The sequence below is a fragment of the Camelus bactrianus genome, chromosome 31 (genome assembly GCF_048773025.1).
Source record: "Camelus bactrianus isolate YW-2024 breed Bactrian camel chromosome 31, ASM4877302v1, whole genome shotgun sequence".
Classification (NCBI taxonomy): Eukaryota; Metazoa; Chordata; class Mammalia; order Artiodactyla; family Camelidae; genus Camelus; species Camelus bactrianus.
In genome coordinates, this window is record NC_133569.1 from 23,682,218 (window position 1) to 23,699,305 (window position 17,088).

Genomic DNA, 17,088 nt, shown 5'->3' on the forward strand with positions numbered 1-17,088 from the left:
ACTTTAATCTGGCATTCAGCATCCAGGGAGCCAGAAAAGGAACATTTTGTTTCATTCCTTCTGCCACCAGCTTGCTCCGCCCATGCGAGGTGAGCCCAGGTGTCAAATAACAAGCTGGATTAGGCTGCAGGTGCCTTGTATGTATCAAGGGAAATCCATTTAATTCAAGTGAAATGCTACTTGAAAAGTTTTAAGTCCATGTTTTAAGTTCTCCCCGGGAGTACATGACCTAAAACAGCTGATACTTCTCTGTGTACAAGTTCAGCACATTCAGGATTCACCCAGGAAATGGGTTGGAAAGCATATTTTTTAGTCTCTACATGAGTAAAACAACTAATCTATGTAAGGTTCCCCTACATGCCAGACGCCCTAGATTCTAAGCTTCCGTGACTCAGACCTGCAGCCTGGTTCTTTGAGAGATCCTAGCACGACGTATTGCATTGAAAGAAAAGAGACACACACAGTCAGTGATGTTCAGGGACAGCCTGGGAGGCAGGCGAGCGTAGCTTCCCCACCGCCCCTGGTGCCTGTCCCACAGCTGTCACACGGTAAAGCGTGCTGAGTCGAAACGCGTCTGAGGGATGGGACATGCTACCAAGTGCCTTTTGTGCTCGCTTCATGCTAAGGGAAGAGCAGGTCTTTCTGGGTAAAGCAGGCTAAATGAAAGCAGTCTGAGATGTTTAGCCCAAGGAAGGTGGCTGTATTCAGTATCTTGCAGTAACCTTTAATGAAAAACAATATGAAAACAAATATATGTATGTGTATGTATGATGGGGACATTGTGCTGGGCACCAGACATTGACACATTGTAACCGACTGTACTTCAATATAAAAAATAAATGAAACAAAGTAAGATAAGATAAAAATAAATAAATAAACAAACAAACAATTTAGTCCAATATCAAATAGACATTTCTGTCCTAGGAGATAGGTCCAAAAATCCAGCCATATTTTTATTATAGGATAAAAATGGACTTTAAATGAACCTGCTTAAATAACATGGCCTGTATTTCTCATGACGTCTGTAATAAACATTTGAAAATACAGGATTTCACCCCCAAGGAAATCTCTCCCCCTCCCTAAGAAAGGAGAAAATAATAATTTAAGTAAAAGTGAAAATTTAACATGCAAAGAAGAATGCAGCTTCACAATCAAAATATATTACTGGTGGTCATGATATAAAATTTTAATGTCAGAAATCATCCCTGTAATTCCATGAATGACAAGATGCAAACCAAAGATTTCGATAATTAGCAAGGAAGCAGCCTTATCAATTAGAATAAGTCCTTGAAGGAAGCAGAGTCAGTAACAGAAAACGGTGGTGCAGAGGCTTGCCTAAAATGGGTGATGAGGGAGGCCCCCGGGCAGTGACCCTGGGGCTGGGAGCACGCGTGGAGCAGTCAGAAAACGGGAGAGAGTGGATGAGGAGAGGAGGCGACGGGGCCACGGCGCAGGGTCCAGTGGGCCTGCGAGGGACCGTGTGAGGAGGGGCCACCCCAGCCAAGCTGGGTGAGGCCCGCGGACCTCCTGCGGGGAGGCTGGGGACGACGGGAAACGGGAGCCCTCATGTCCACTGGCTCGTGGCACCAAGCTCCCAGAAGCAGCCCCGCAGGGGCCTGGACTCGGAAGCGCTGCGCAGAGCAGGCATGTTTCCCTGGCTGCTTCCGACTTGGACTTCCACCACGTGCTGGTTCCCACTGAAGCCCCGAGTTCCTGTTACATTCATTCATGCAGGCTTTATTTTAAAATCATTTACATGCGAGAAGTCTGGGCTGGGCTGGGCTGGACTTAGGCTTGTGTGCGTGTCCCCCATTCCAGCATCCCTGGATTGAAGGTGGTGGGGGAGTCCATCTCGCCAGCATTTCACCTCCAGCTGGAAGAGAGCACTGGGTCTCGAGAAGAAGATGTTAAGCTACTTCAGGAAATTGTCGACCAAGTAAGTATCCAGTCACTCCTGTGAATCGCCTCAGATCCTTCTGCCCTGAACCCAGGCGGTTTTTAATGTCAGTTTTAAGAACCGTCTCTTTGCCCCAGGAGATAGGAAAACAGAAGTTGCTGGTCGCCCCTCTGGCGACATGGAGCTGTTCTAATGCCCAGCCTCCCCGGCATGTGTCCCTGCCCCGGGCACACCTCTGCTGGCCGGCTGCAGATTATCCCATTGGGTCAGTTGTCAGCTCACACTGAAGCTATGTTCTGTGCCACACCTCGCTTCCACTCTGAATAATCAGTCTTCCAGAAAACCCCCTTGCTTACCACGTACAGAGCCAGGCTTCTGTACGTGCAGGCGGGACAGTGTTGTGTGCGGCAGTCACACACAGCACTGGACAGCTGACTGCCTGGGGCTGAACCCTCAGCCTAGCTCGGAACAGGTCACAATACTCTTGTCACCAGAAAAGAAGAAAGAAAAGCCACTTCGTTACCATGCCTGCCTTGGGAGGCTGATTTAAGTGTCTTTACCTTCTGAAAGTCACTTTACTACTAACTGTACCTTAGTTATTAACTAAGAAACGCGTCACTGGGGATGGTCACTTGGCCTTTTCAGCTGCACTCCCCCAGGTCCTCTGCCCTCACTCTCCCCCTTGTGAGGGGCTGTCAGGTGGCCCTGCAGCACGGGGCACACGTGCCCGCCTTGTGCTTGAATCTGACATACACGCCGTTTGTATGTGAGAATGAACACAGGCTTCATTCTGCTTCCTTGTCCTGATGATTCTTTCTGGAGGCCCCTGCCCCAAGTGCGTGCTGCCAGGGGTCAGGGTGACAGTGATAGTGCTGCCTTCGCCAGGCTGCGGCGCAGCAAGGTCAGGCACTTGGCCCCTCCGCGTGGAGACGGAGGTGCGAAGCCAGCCTCTGCCTTCACGGCTCGCTCCACCATCCTGTGTCCTGCGGTGTGCGAGCCACGTCACCTGCAGCGGTCTGTTCATGGAGAGCCGCTCGCAGCTGTGGCCTTCTGGAGCCAGCTGTCTTACAATAAAAAATAAAGCCAACCCAGAATCTGAGATTCCTAACTGAGGAAACGTGTCGGGTCCCGAGTGATCAGGCCGGAGTGACTCTGGCCTTGCTGAGTGTCACAGGTGTCCCCTCAGGTACAGCTTTGCGGACACGAAAAGAGACAGATTCTTAAAGGGCAAGGCGCCCCACAGACCTCTTTTACTGCCTCGATGTTTTTGTGATTCCGCTTCAGTGTGAACAGATACAAGACGAAGCATAGCGTCCTTGTCATTAGGGCTCTTACACAATGTGATACCAAGGCAGATTTATAAGTTAAATACAAGCCCAGCGGACAGGCCTAGTAAAAGACGCATGACACGTGTTCGCGCGGCAGCTGCGTTTGTTTTCTGAACTGAGCTGCCGGGTGGTGTGGCCAGTGCCGACCGCGGCAGAGCGTGCCCCCCAGTGTCCGTGGTGACACCCTCGGCCCCCCCCGGCGGCCCCTCCGGTCTGCACGCCCCTCGTGTCTCAGGCTGCCGGGGCGCCGGCTGCGCGTCAGCTCCCCTCCTGCTCTCCTCTCCCTGGGGAGCAGCAGTGCGCCCTTCCTGCCGCTCTGCTCCGGGGGAGACCGAGCAGGGGCCGTGCAAGGAAGGGGCCGGAGCCTGCGCTTCCAGGATTGGCCTCAGGACGAAAGGGGAGAGTGGGAGAGTCTGTGTGGTGGCTCACGGTCCCAAAAAGACGTCTCTGGGCCGCGCTCGGGACCGGCTGCCTTCGGGAAGTCATCTTGGGAGTCGGATGAGGGGGACGTCTCGGGGTGGGAACAGGACACTCCCGGAGTAGGAAGGGAGAACAGAGGCCTCACGGTTCCTTGCATCGTCACAGCTTCCATCTTAGAGGCTTTCTGTCCTGTTCCTCTTTGCTTTTTCTTTTCAGTACTTGAAAGAGAAAAAAAGAATGGTGGTCCCGTTGCTCTTGTTTAATTTAAGCTTTGTAGGACTGAGAGGTTTTGCCAAGTGTTTGTTGAGTTGCTTTATAAAACAACTGTCTTCACAAACTGAGCTATGGTTTCTGTTTCCTGGCTGCCAAGACTAGAAACAGCCCGTCCAGACGTTTTCAGAAGGAATTAGCTTCTCCAGGGACACTTCCAGAGTCTACAGTCAGCAAAAGCCATTGCCTGGTGGTGGTTCCCACCTTTTCCTGCCATGCGGCTTCCAGAGTGGCCCCTCTTCGGGCAAATGCCTGCACCGCCATACACTGGGTTTTGGGGGGTTTTGGGTTTTTTAGTACCATTCACATACCATGAAGTTCACTCTTTTAGAGTCTCCACCTGAGTGGTTTTAGTAATCCTCCCAAGGAGTCTACAGTCTAATTCCAAACCATTTCACACCCCAAAGAAATTTCCATAAACCATCCCCTTGGTCTAACTTGATGCCTTCTCTGTTTTGATAGTGAATGTTTTTAACTTTTTAAAAACGTTGACAAGTGGCTCATATATGGGAAAGCTGAGCAAAAGTGCCACCAGACTCTTCTGTGCCTGGTAGCAGCAGGCCCAGGTGCAGCCCCCGGGAGTCAGATGCCCTGCAGATGCCTGACATGGGAGCAGTTTCTCTCTGAAACGATTCCTCTGGCGTTAGACGTCCGGCTCTGGGTTAGCCTGCAGGCTTGGCTGGTGCTGCTCCCCCTTGTCCTGACTCTGCTTTGCCTAAGAGGGTAACCACTCGTTACCCGTGACTGTGTAAGTCAGATTGAAAGGCCAGCATCGCGGTGCACCAGCCATATCTCAGGGGGCCCGAGGGCCACTCGGGTCCCGGCTGCCGTGCTGGACAGCGCAGGGTGAACACCTCCGCCACGCAGAAAGTTCTAGAGGACAGTGCTGCTCGAGATGATCTTGCCGCATTTTGTTCTGCCTTCCGGCAGTTACGACTGGACAAGTGAGTTAAAGCTACCACTGAGGGTAGCACCTCAGCGTCCCTTCCCGTTGTAACTGCCGGCGTCTGCAGCGCGGGTGTGAGCACATTCCTTTTCTTCTTCCAGTGCATGGACAGAGGCGTCGCGCTAACTCAGGCGCGCTACTTGGAGAAAGAAGAGAAGCACCTCCCGCCTCCGAGGTTGGTTAAAATGCGACCTGAGTTGCTGTTTTCTGCTTTCAAGTCTGTATGAAATATATTACGTTTTGAAATTTTGTTGGAAGACTATCACAGGGGAAGGAAGAATGTGTATCATTAAAAGGTAGAGAAACCTGTTTCTGGGCTTAAACTGGGCGTTTTCCAGTTTGAACTGAAAAGCCCCTCAGGACTGCGTACCCCGCCAGTTAACTTAAGGAAGAGCTGAGATGCCCCGCAACGAGCTGGGACAGCCCAGGCTCCCCTCGGCCAGGCCCCGCGGCTGCGCTGCGCTGCAGAGCCGTGCCAGCCGTCCGCTCCACGCGGGCGGCCCCGCGTCCTGCGGGAAGCACGGTGTCCCAGCCCAGGCACTGTGCGGTCTTCATCTGGCAAAGGCTTGTTAAACACCCGAGGGAAAGCAAAGTGATGGTGGGGGAAATCTAGGGAGCTTCAGGCCCCCCTCTGGGAGACGGCGCCTCAACGCATGATTCAGCATTGGTGTTCGGGGCAGCCCAAGTGGTAGAGCGCATGCTTAGCACGCACGAGGTCTGGGGTTCAGTCCCCAGTCCCTCCTCTAAAAATAAATAAAACTAATTACCTCTCCCCTCCAACAAAAATAGATAGACAGACAGACAGATGGATAAATAGATAATAAAATTGGTGTTTACTCAACAGAACTTTCTCATTCGGCCCCAAAGCACTTACGGTGTAGTCGAAGGAGGTAGACACCCAGAGCGTGAGTGTTCAGGGTCGCGACACAGGGCCAGGAGGTCACGGAGGAGGAGGGTGTGGTTAGTTCTGGCCCAGGAGGGACTCAGGCTTCCGGCAGCAGGCGATGCTTGAGCTGAGCATGGAGAATCGCGTGGGTCCAACAAGCCAAGCTGGGTGGGCAGTCGGGACCTCCAGCAGGGTCTGCAGTGGCCTGGAGACCTCTGGGTGCATCTGGGGGGCCCGGAGCACAGGTGCGAGCACCATGGAGACGGAGTCCGGGGGAGGCCAGGGAAGACCCAGCGGAGCACACAGAGTCGGAGGCAGTGCTGTGCAGGCGTGGACCGCCAGGCTGGGGCCTGGAAGAGCGCTCTGGCAACAGCTCGGATGTGCCCTAAAGATCCTGCTCCCTCAGCTCTGATTGCATCCACCCGAAGTTGTGTCCTGTGTTTCACAGGGACAGGGGCCGCCCTCGTTTTGTGCCCTCGGGACTCCACGCCCAGGAGTGACTGTGTGTCCAGTGGACAGTGCGGATGTTTGCAGAGGGGAGTGAGAGGGGCAGAGGCAGCATTGCCCTGTCAAGCTGGTGCTTCTTGTCTTCAGTTTCCAAAAAAAACTTGAAAGTTTCTGCCTTGCATCACAGTATTGCAGAACTTCCGTGTGACTTACTGAATTCAGTGGTGAACGGCCGTGCCCTCGTTAACTTGAGAAACGCTGAACCCCTGCGTTGGGCCTGGCACCGCTTGCAGCGGTGGATTATTTAAAGGGCAGAGTTCCCTGCCGTCCCCGGGCAGAGCCCTGCTGCAGGTGACTTTGATGAGCTCGCTGGCAGTCCAGGCGGGGAACGGCAGGCTCGGGCAGTGGCCAGGTGGCACGTGCTGTGGGCTCGCGGGACAGCAGGTCCTCGCCACAAGAGCCGGGCCGTCCCGTAGTGGTGAGAGGGCGGCGGGGACAGGGGGCCGCGTAACAGCAGAGCTCGATTCGCAACAGCACATAGTGAACTGGCCCTTGATACAGACTCTCATTTGACAATACTTTTGTGTGTGTCCCTTATCCCCTCTCAGCATTAGGGTTGTTGTCACGGTGGAACAGACGGAAGAGGAGCTGGAGAAAGCCGCGGCCACCATCAGTGAGGTGGCCCAGAGCGTGCTGCTTTAGTCCGCGCCCGGGGCCCGGCGGCCGCTCGCCACGCGACACGCAGACCGGCCCCGAGGTCCCTGCGGAGCGAGCCGGAAGGGGGCCTGCGGGCGCTGGACGGGGTGTCGCTAGACGGCGTGGGTGCCAGCTCGTGGTAGGACCCCGAGAAGGGTGCTGGTTACTTTTTAAAAGAAAACACATCTAAAAGCCCAAGAACTGATTTTTTTTTAAAGAGGAAAACTGATGACAGCATACAGCTGAGGTTTAAATTGTGCACTTAGTACTGTTTAAATGGTTTACTAGCACTAGCGTTTTATATTCTTGCTTTTGTTGTCATTGTTTAAGAAGCGGAGCATCAGTTAATCTTCTTCCCCTTCTAATAGCAAAGACAGTGCAAGCACCCCGTAATACTTCACAGAACCGTGTCCACGACGCGAAGGCTTACAGGCGCTGCAGCGTATGTGAAACAAAGTGTGTTCTTTTGTTTCAAGGTCTAATTCAGCCACACCTCGTTCAGTCCTCGTCTCGTGAAGCTCAGTGGTGGCTAATATATAAAGGAACACTTTTTGTGTGATTATTATAGACTTTCATTATAATATATTTGACTCCTGGAATTTTTATATGCACTAAATACTGATGTTACACCGTTTGTAGCAGTGAGTCCTAGCACCCTGACCGGAGGACAGTTGTTTTACTTTCTAAGTGAGCAATAATGTAAATCAAATACTACTTTATTTTAATATAATGACCTTTACATTTATTATGTGTTGACTTCTAATCTGTTTTTGGAAGAGGGTTATTGTAATGATCCCAAAACAGAAACCGTGTCCTTGATAGTTCAGAAGATCTTGAACGTACTGTTTTTTTGTATAGTGGGTTTGCTTAGATAAGGCACACAACTACAGGCTTTTTCTAAGCTAAGGAAAAACAAGACCTTTATTTCTTTTCAGCTTATGAAACTCCAGATATCTAAAAAAGATGTGAAAGCACTAAAAATAAAATTTTTAAGCTGTGCTTTAGCTGTTTTTTCGTTAGCAAACCAGGTTAGGTGGTAGAAATGTGTGTGACACGTGCCACGAGACAGCAGACAAATGTCATACTGGTATTCCTTCTGTTATTAAAGGTAAAGAAATAAAATTGTAAAGAAAAAGAAAAAGTCATTTTTATAATCTATGTTCATATTAACAAATGGTCTTCACCATCTTTTTAAATAACGTATATTTTTTAATGTTTAGTTTCTATTTTGCTTGAGGTATTTTGTACGTATGTGCCTTGTGATTGCTGCTGCTTTAAAGAATCCAGTGCTCTTTGGGGGATGGATCTGTTTTGTTTTTTAATGAAATAAACCTACATTCCTGATAATCAGTCTATTTGCACATGCAGTGTGTTCAACAGAAGAGTCTTGATTTTAAATTCTGTAGACCTAGGGTAGTACTGTGTTGGAGGGAGGTGTTGTTCAGAAAATACTAATTTAATTCCTTAGTGCCTTTCTTCTTTGTATAGTATCTGAATTCCTTGGTTCCCACTGATTTAAGCCATGGCCACTTACGACTGTAAAAATACTAGACCTATTATTTTTATAAGCAGATAAGGGTTGTAACTTTTCAGATACTTTTATAATTCTTTCTGAGTCAAAATTGCAGTATCTAGATGTTTATTGCTACTTTTAAAAAATGACTGGAAGTTCCTGGAAAAGATGGTGGAGCAACACATATCATTTAACATCAGTCCTTGAAACACATCATCCACATGAACCAAAAGTAAAGACTTTGTAGTCACTCTATAGTTTTAACCCAATCCAGTAATATACACCATAAAAAATATCTACTAGAAACCAATGAATTTGTATAAAACAAGCAAAATGTTGAGAAACAACAATTATCTCAGATCTGAAGCAGGTGACAAGTTTCTGTTCTAGAAGGGTTCTGAAATGCTCCATCAGTGATGCAGTGTTTAGGGAGGCAGTGGCCCGGGAAGCAGCGTGGAAACCATTTGGAGCCTGTTTCCACTCAGCAGTGGCTCCCCGGGAGGCAAGAAGCCACACGACTGCTCCCTTTCTGTTGTCTGCAGGAGGTTCCAGCTCAGGACAAGTGGGGCTTTGAGGCAGGTTAGGACAGGTGGGCCATGGGCCCAAATATAAAGCCAAAACTTGTAGGAGAAAATATTTCAAATCTTTGGGTAGGCAAACATATATATATATACCAAAAGCATAAGCCATAAAAGAAGAAATTGATAAATTAAGCATCATTAAAATATTTTGCTCATCGAAAGACACCATGAAAGACATGAAAAGCCACAGGCTGTGAGAAGATATTTGCCAATCGTACATAATAAAAAATGTGTATTTGTATATATAAAGAACACAACTCAAAAATAAAAATCAAAAAACGTAACTTAAAAATGGTGAAAGACAACATTTTGCTGAGATACTCAGATGTCTAAACCCATGGAAACATTTCATCGTCATTAATCATCAGAGAAATGCAAATTAAAACTACAAAGAGATACCATTACACACCCACTAGAATGACTGTAATCAAACAGCTAATACCAAATAATTGGCGAGATCTGGAAAAACTGGAAACCTCATACGTTGCTGGTGGGAAGGTAAAATGGTACAACTACTTCGGGAAACAGTTTGGCAATTTCTTAACAAGTTAGTATGAATTTGCCATATGGGCCAGCAGTCCACTCCCAAGAAATAAAAACATACGTTCATGCAAAAAACTTGAACAGAAGTATTCATAGCATTATTCGTGATAGCCAAAAACAAATCATTCCAAATGTCTGCCAGTGGATGAATGAGTAAACAAAATGTGGCAGATTCATACAATGGAATACAATTCAGCAATAAAAAGGAACTACTGACACATGTTACAATATAGATGAATCTCAAAAAGAAAAAATTTTGGTAAATGAAGAAACCAGATGAAAATGACCATGTATTATGTGATTCCATATATAGTCAATGTCCAGTAAAAGCGAATCTAGAAAGGAAATAGGTTAGTGGTTGCCTGCAGCTGGGGACAAGAATGGGACGGACGGAAGGAGGCCAGCACAGGGCACCTTTCTGGGTGATGGAGATGTTTGAAACAGGATTGGGGTGATGGTTGCACAACTCAACATACTGAAAACCATTGAATCCAGTATGAATCTTGTCTAATGAACACAGCTACTGATGAGCTAGCTTTCTTTCAGTCATTACAGCAGAGAATTTCTTAACCTGTGTTGTCCGTGATGAACGTTTGCCAAGTCTATGATGTGGACGAGGTGGCGCTCTCAGCAGCAGAGGACAGGATGCCACAACTGAGAGCAGGAGGCAGCTCCAGGCAAATCCGGAAACACCCGGGACTGGTCCTGGCTCATCAGCCCAATAGCCGTGGGTCCCTGGACAAGACCCCACCTCTCACTGAACAAGTTCCTACCCGTGAAACAAAAGTTTGGGCTCAAGGACTATATTTGAAGTATCTTGAATCCTCCTGCTCTCCTAGTGTTTCCCAGGCCAACCTGGAAAGTTCTCATGGGCTCCAGACAGATTTCCAGCACTGAGAAAACTATCCGTGCACACCTTTCCCAAGGGAAGCGTGTGAAGGCCCTTTTCTCTCTCACGCTATATTGATGAAAGTGCGCAAGCAAGAAAGCTTCAGATACTGGGTTCCATACCCCTGACTTTTTAAAAAAATTTTATCTTACAATCTGTTTTTTTAATTTTTTTTTTCCCACTGGAGGTACTGGGGATTGAACCCAGGACCTCCTGCATGCTAAACATGCGCTCTACCACTGAGCTATTTCCCTCCCCACCCCCAACTATTTATTGCTACTTATTTGCAGGGTGTCTCTGTCCCCCAGAACCCCATGCCATCCCTCCCTTGCACAGTGACTTCCAAGAACTTTCCTTGAGGCATTCTCTCTGCTGCACATCACCATGGGGCCCCTTTGTCCTCCCCACCTCGTTTATTCCACAGACCCTGTGACATCTGAGGAGGCCACTGAGGGATACACGCACAGCCTAGAGGAAGCCACAGAGTTAGGGCACCTAGCAAGGACCAGCATCACCACCTGCCTGGACGGTGGCTTACTTAAACTGACTGTGCCTCAGTTTGTCCATCTGCAAAATGGGAATAACTGTGCCCAAGCCGTTGTGAGAATTAGGTGAGATGCATGCAAATATGTGGAAGTGCACCTGATGTATAGTAAGTACAAAATACATGTTATTACTGATGATGATAACAATGTGACTGAGATGAGTTGGCAAAAAGAACTCCATACAGGAGTGCAGACTTCTTACCTCTTACGTGATCCAGTAGGAAGTCACTCCGGGAGGGCTTGTGGCTTATGTGACATTCAGCTCCGTGATTTCTCCTGCAACTGCTTTATGGAAGCTATCCCGAGTACTGAAGACTTCCAGGAAGAAGGGGTATTTCTGGCCCCTTAATTCACATCCACCAGCTTCCTGGATGTTCTGTTGAGAATCTGTATCTCCTGGCAATCAACTCCAAGCCTACCCCTCTATCTCCCACACGGGCTGATAGAAAACAGAAACTGACGGCCCCACCCATCCTGGGGGTGGGAGCTGAAAAGAGGGACCTCTGTTCAAATTCAGGGTGCGTTTCTTTAGGCCCTGAGGCCACTGAGAGGGAAAGAGGTGGTGGGGAAGGGTGGTGTGGTGTGGGGTTTCCGGCTCCTTCCAGGGAAGCAAGACTTGCATTTGCACTCAGCCTTTTCTCAGCTCACAAGCTCCAAACAGGCGAGGTCTGGAGGCCAGGCCTCCCCGCAGGCTGCCTCTGTGCGGGCAGTCCTGAGTCCCCCGCTGGGATGATCTCAGCTGCCTCTCTGCTCATCCTGCCTGCTGCTGAGCTGGGGAGTTAGAACAGGGCCGAGCTGCCGCTTCCGTGGCCCCAGACCTGCTGTGGGTGATAGATGACGTTACGGCTGTCACATCTGCCTCGTCCACATTCTTGATTTCCTTTGTTCAAGTGAAGAGAAAACCCTCCTTTGCCCTGTGCAGTCGACCCAAAGTCTGCTTATAGCTGAGCACCAGGGAGACTTGTGAGCGCATGGCCCACCGTTCGCCCACATCTGTTTCCTGTCCCCTTAGCATCTGCGTGGCCTCCTGGCTCGTCTGACTCCCCAGCTTAGATGGACTCGCAAAGTCCTTATTCGTCGTCCCTGGGGACCAGAAGCCTTGCTTTCTCATTGTTTACATTTTTTGTTTGTTTGTTTACACTTTGAAAATTACGCACGTGATTATATGTTCAAACTAAATGTCTGAACAATACGGAAGCAAGAATACAACTTGAAAATCCTATTTCCACCCAATTCCTATCCCCTCCCCCAGGCTAACTCTTCTCCACAGTTTTAAAATTCTTCCAGGAATGAGTTCTCTTTATCTATATATCCATGTTCAAACAGGCTTATAAAAACACAGGAAAATGGCGTGACTCTTGTTCTGACTTACCGTAAGCATTTTACCATATCAGCGCCTCATTCCTTTCACTTTGTGCAAGAATATTCTGTACTTTGGAGGTGGTACAATTTTTAGACCAAGTTTTCTTTTTGTTGACATTTAAAGTTCTTATTGTTTTCCCAGGACAAACAATACTGACATGAACATCCTGGAACGTGTAACTTCACATGCCTCTGCAGAGATGTCTGTGATGCGGACCCAAGAGTTTGCAAAGTCTTTCTTTGGAGAAGATACCAGCAAATGTTTGTATGGTATCGATACCGCAAGTATTGTTTTCTTTCCGTTCTGGAGTTTATCTTTCTGTCTACGACGGGTTCAAAGTTTTATGCCAGCAGATCTGCCAGTCTCTCCCATTATGGCCCGGAAATGTTGCCTTGCTAAAAAGAAAAAGGTGCCCCCACTCCAGAATGGTAAGAAGGCCATCCTTTCCCTTCCAGACTCTTCCCAGGGTTCCGTAGCCGCTTGGTGAGCTGTCTTGGTTAATACCAGAACTTTACAACGACTGTTGGTTCCTAGTACATTTCCACATCTGGTAGGACAAGTCTCCTTTCTCTTGTTCAAAGTATTTTCAGCCATTCTTACACTTTTTTCCTCTTCCAGAAGAATATTAGAATCAGCTTTTTCCATGTTTTAAAATTCGCACAGTTGTGTCTGCACCATAATGTGATTTTTTTATTTTTATTTTTTAATTTCCTTTGAGACTTCTTGTTTGACCCATGAATTATTTGGAAGTGTGTTGTTTTGTGTTGTTTTGAGAAATGCCTTTTTATTCAGGGCATTTCTGAGAACTAGAGCCCAGGAGCAACCTCTCAGCTCTAAGGAACTGTTGCCTAGAAGTGTGCTGTTTAATTTCCAAGTATTTGGGTCTTTTTCTGTTGCCTTTCACTTACTGATTTCTAATTTGACTTTATGGTCAGGAAAACATACGCAGTGTTGTTTCAATTCTTGCAAATTGGTTAAGGTTTTCTGTGTGACCTAGGACGTGGGCGTCATGGCAGATCTTCCATGAGCACCTGAATGGAGTGTGTGTTCTGCTATGGCTGCGGGGAGGGCTCTGTGAACGTCAGTGAAATCCAGTAGCTGATGGTGCTGTTCACTCCTCTGCATCCTTGCTGATTTTATCTCTGCTCATTCTATCCAGTACTCCAAGCTGGGTGTTGAAATACCCAACTACGACTGCGAATTTGCCGGTTTCTCTCTTCACCTCTGTTTTTGCTTCCTGCGTTTTGATGCTGTGTGCTGCACACACACTCGGGGTCACTACATCCTAGTGGATTGATTGATCCTTTATCATTATGCGGTGTCCACTTCTGTTCCTAATAACTTTCCTTGCTCTGAAGTTTATTGGATGTAGTATAGTCTCTCTAACTTTTTTCTTAATTCCTATTTATATGATACATCTTTTCCATCCTTTTATTTCTTACTCATTTATGTTATTTTTGAATTCATTTTCCTATTCTCTATGTAGCTGACTCATGTGTATTATTCACTCTATGTCTGTCTTTTTTATTTTTAATTTTTTCCAACTTTACTGAGGAATAATTGATCTCTATCTTTTAATTGGTTTACTTAAACCATTTACATTTAAATTAATCATCAACACATTAGAGCTGAAGTTCTGCTTTGCAGCATTTATTTTCTGCTTGTCCCTTTGGTTCTCATTCCTCTAGGGTTTTTTTTTTCTTCTGGGTTTTTTTTTGTTTTTTGTTTTTTGTTTTTCTTTCTCATGAGTTACTTGAACATTTTTTAGCATTGCAGTCTTTTTTTTAATTTTTTAAAAATTTTTTCTCTTTTTAAAACTTTTTAATTTAACATTTTAATTTTTTATTTAATTTGGGGGGGTGGTAATTAGGTTTTTACTGATTTATTTTTAACGGAGGTACTGGGGATTGAACCCAGGACCTTGTGCGTGTTAGGCATGTGCTCTGCCACTGAGCTACACCCTCCCCCTCCCGTCTTCCTGATCCGTGACATTTTTTCATGTACCATTTTGTATAATTGGATTGGTGGTTGCTCTAGATACTACCTGACGCCTCCGTCATTTATCACCACCTGTGGTGTCAGGGTTTCACCCTTTGAGTGAAGTAGAGAAACCCTGTTTCCTTTAGATCCGTTCACCCTTTTGAAAATGGAAACAGGAATGACCACTTGACTCCAGGGCTGCAGGAGGCGCTGCCGGGCCTTGGTGCAGAGTGGACACGCTCATGGTTATCGCTTGAATGAATGAATCAGTGGAGTTTTCATTCTTAATTTCAGTGGCCTGAAAGCATTCGCAAGACGGAGCCCTATTTCCCTGACTTCCCAGGACGCTGAGTCTTCGTCGTCCTGGGAAAAGACGACAGCGAACCGGTAGCCTGAAGATAGGAGGTCGCTAGTTTCCAAAAGCTGATGCTGCCACTGTTTGCCTCTGTCCTTCTGTCCCTCTGTCCGTCTGTCTGCGTGTATGTATTCATCTATCTGATCACCTTGAGGATCACTCTTCTTTTCTCTTTCCCCAAAAGAAGAAAACTTGCTATTCAGTATCCAGACGTACTTGCATAGTAAGTCAGGACCCGAAAACACCCCCTTAGCTAGAATCTTTCTTCAAGAAAAAGGCCAGCATTTAAGACACAGCAATGATAAAACTTTAAAAATTTTGCCCTTCGTAGCATCGGATTAACCTGGCAGCATGTCAGTACTTTTTAAAGATGTTAACGTTAACACTGAGAATTCAATGAGATTTCCTTCAGCTCCCAGTCCCTTTTCTCTGTGGATATTATAACGCCCCTCAGATGTGGCTTTTTACATGAACGCGTCTTAATGAAGCAGTAAAATAACTCTACCGTGAGGGGGTCAGCTGCGAGGGGTGTGTTTCGCAAAGGGTCACACCCGCAGGTTTCGTTTCGGGAAATCTGAATTTTCCTCCCCAACGGAGACCCCACTTTTTGTATTCAAGAGATGAAATACATAAGGAACTCATTAAGAAATCAGGCTTTGGTGGGACAGCTTTGATTTGACACTTTTGAAATATGATCCAGGTCACAGCGGTGAACGGCGCAAACCTCTTTTTTGACAACAACATCTGGACTTGATTATTTTAAATTAGGTTGTGGGGTACTGGCACCCCCCCCCCGTAAAACAGCTACTGCAGACAGCCCTTGTGTCCTGAGATGATATGGGAAACTAGACGAGTTCTGAAGACTTAGAAATAAACCTTTATATCCTGTTTTTATAAGCTTTTAGAAGATGTCACCTTTTTATGTTTCGTTAGTAACGATGGCTTTCATGCCAAAGATGAATTAAACCTGCAGTGTCTTATTTATATTTGACTGCTTCCCTAAGAACCTTATTTAGTAAGTGACACTAAATAGGTTCTTCAGTGAATATTTATTAAATGAATGGAAAATCACTCCAAAATAACCTGCCCGAGAACATTCGAGCGTGTTCTGGGAGGTCCGTGGGCAGCTGCCTGCTGCTTCGCCTTCCAGGCCCCTCTCCAGTTCCGCCTCCTGCGATCAGGGGTTCAAAACCAAATGTCCCTCTCACTCCACTCTGCAGCAGTCAAACGAGGAGGTGTAAAATTGAGTTTAAACCCAGTTGTCAGCAGCCAATATGTACAGTTTTCTGATTTCAGGAATGTTAACATCTGAAAGTTTATTTTTCAGGATCAGAGTTTGGTTAAAAGAGAAAGAAGAAGAAGAAAAGAAACCAGCTCTCTGTATGTCCTCTTTTATGTTGTTTCAGAAACAGCCACACATTTCTCACGTAATTTCATAGACACCAAATTCCACGTGCATTTATGTTTCAAAGATGAACGGGTTATTTTGATGCGCTTTCAAATTTGAAAGGGCTTTATAACAAATATTTGGGGAAGTGATTCTATCCCCCAAAAGATCCAGAATGCGAATCTTCCGTGAGGGGGAATAGCTCAAATGGTAGAGCACATGCTTAGCATGTGTGAGGTCCTGGGTTCAATCCCCTGTACCTCCTCTAAAGTAAATAAACTTAATTACCTTCCCCCCCAAAAAATTAAAAAATAAAATAAAGTCTACTAAAAAAAAATACTGACTGTACTTCAATTTAAAGAAAATTAAAAAAAAAAGACAGAATGCGGATCTTCATTCGTACACACACGTGTCAGGGTGACACAGATGGATTTCACTTTTCTCCCAAGACTTAGCTTAAAAGCATCCAAGGATGTAGACAATTAGTATCTGCAGTGTTATGTCTCAGAGCTCGCCAAGAAACTGCCACTCACTGAAACCCTCACAGAATCTACTTAAAGATGAGAAAAGAGACAGGGGCGGGTAACTTGCCTCTGGTCCTGTAGCCAGAGCGTCTCCCAGACCTGCTCTGGACGCCTCCGAAGAACCTCCTTTTGCTGTTCTTTTCTGTCTACCACTCAGCAATCCAAAATGGGCTGAAAGTAGCCCTGGAAGATAAAATCTTGGGAAAACAATAATTTCCAAAAGGGTGCTTGACTCTCCCCTGACTTCTAACCCAACGTGACTTGACTTTGTTCCACTGAACACGCTTTGTGGTCTCACTCACCACCTTCTACTTCGACGTTTGGGATTTTTCTTTTCCCCTTCAAGTGATGGTGTTGGTTTTTCCCTTTTGTGTATCAGAAATGACTCCTATAAATCACAAAGTGAGAGAAATTAATTTATTTGTTAGAGAAGACGTGTTTAGAGTCTTGGGAACATGATTAGTATTACTGGGCTGTTGTTTGCAAATCACTTTTCAGCTGTTTCTGGACAGGCAGAG

The 17,088-nt window shown here is 46.6% G+C and overlaps 1 protein-coding gene across 1 annotated transcript in view; it reads left to right on the forward strand.

Annotated features, from left to right (window-relative positions):
- SPTLC1 (serine palmitoyltransferase long chain base subunit 1) overlaps positions 1 to 8,237 on the forward strand; it is a 47,121-nt gene extending 38,884 nt beyond the window's left edge. Inside the window, exons 13-15 of the mRNA XM_010950524.3 lie at positions 1,819 to 1,936; positions 4,963 to 5,036; positions 6,803 to 8,237. Of these exons, the coding sequence (XP_010948826.2) occupies positions 1,819 to 1,936; positions 4,963 to 5,036; positions 6,803 to 6,896 (286 nt within the window). The 3' untranslated portion in view covers positions 6,897 to 8,237. The remainder of the gene's footprint in view (positions 1 to 1,818; positions 1,937 to 4,962; positions 5,037 to 6,802) is intronic.
- The last annotated feature ends 8,851 nt before the right edge of the window (positions 8,238 to 17,088 follow it).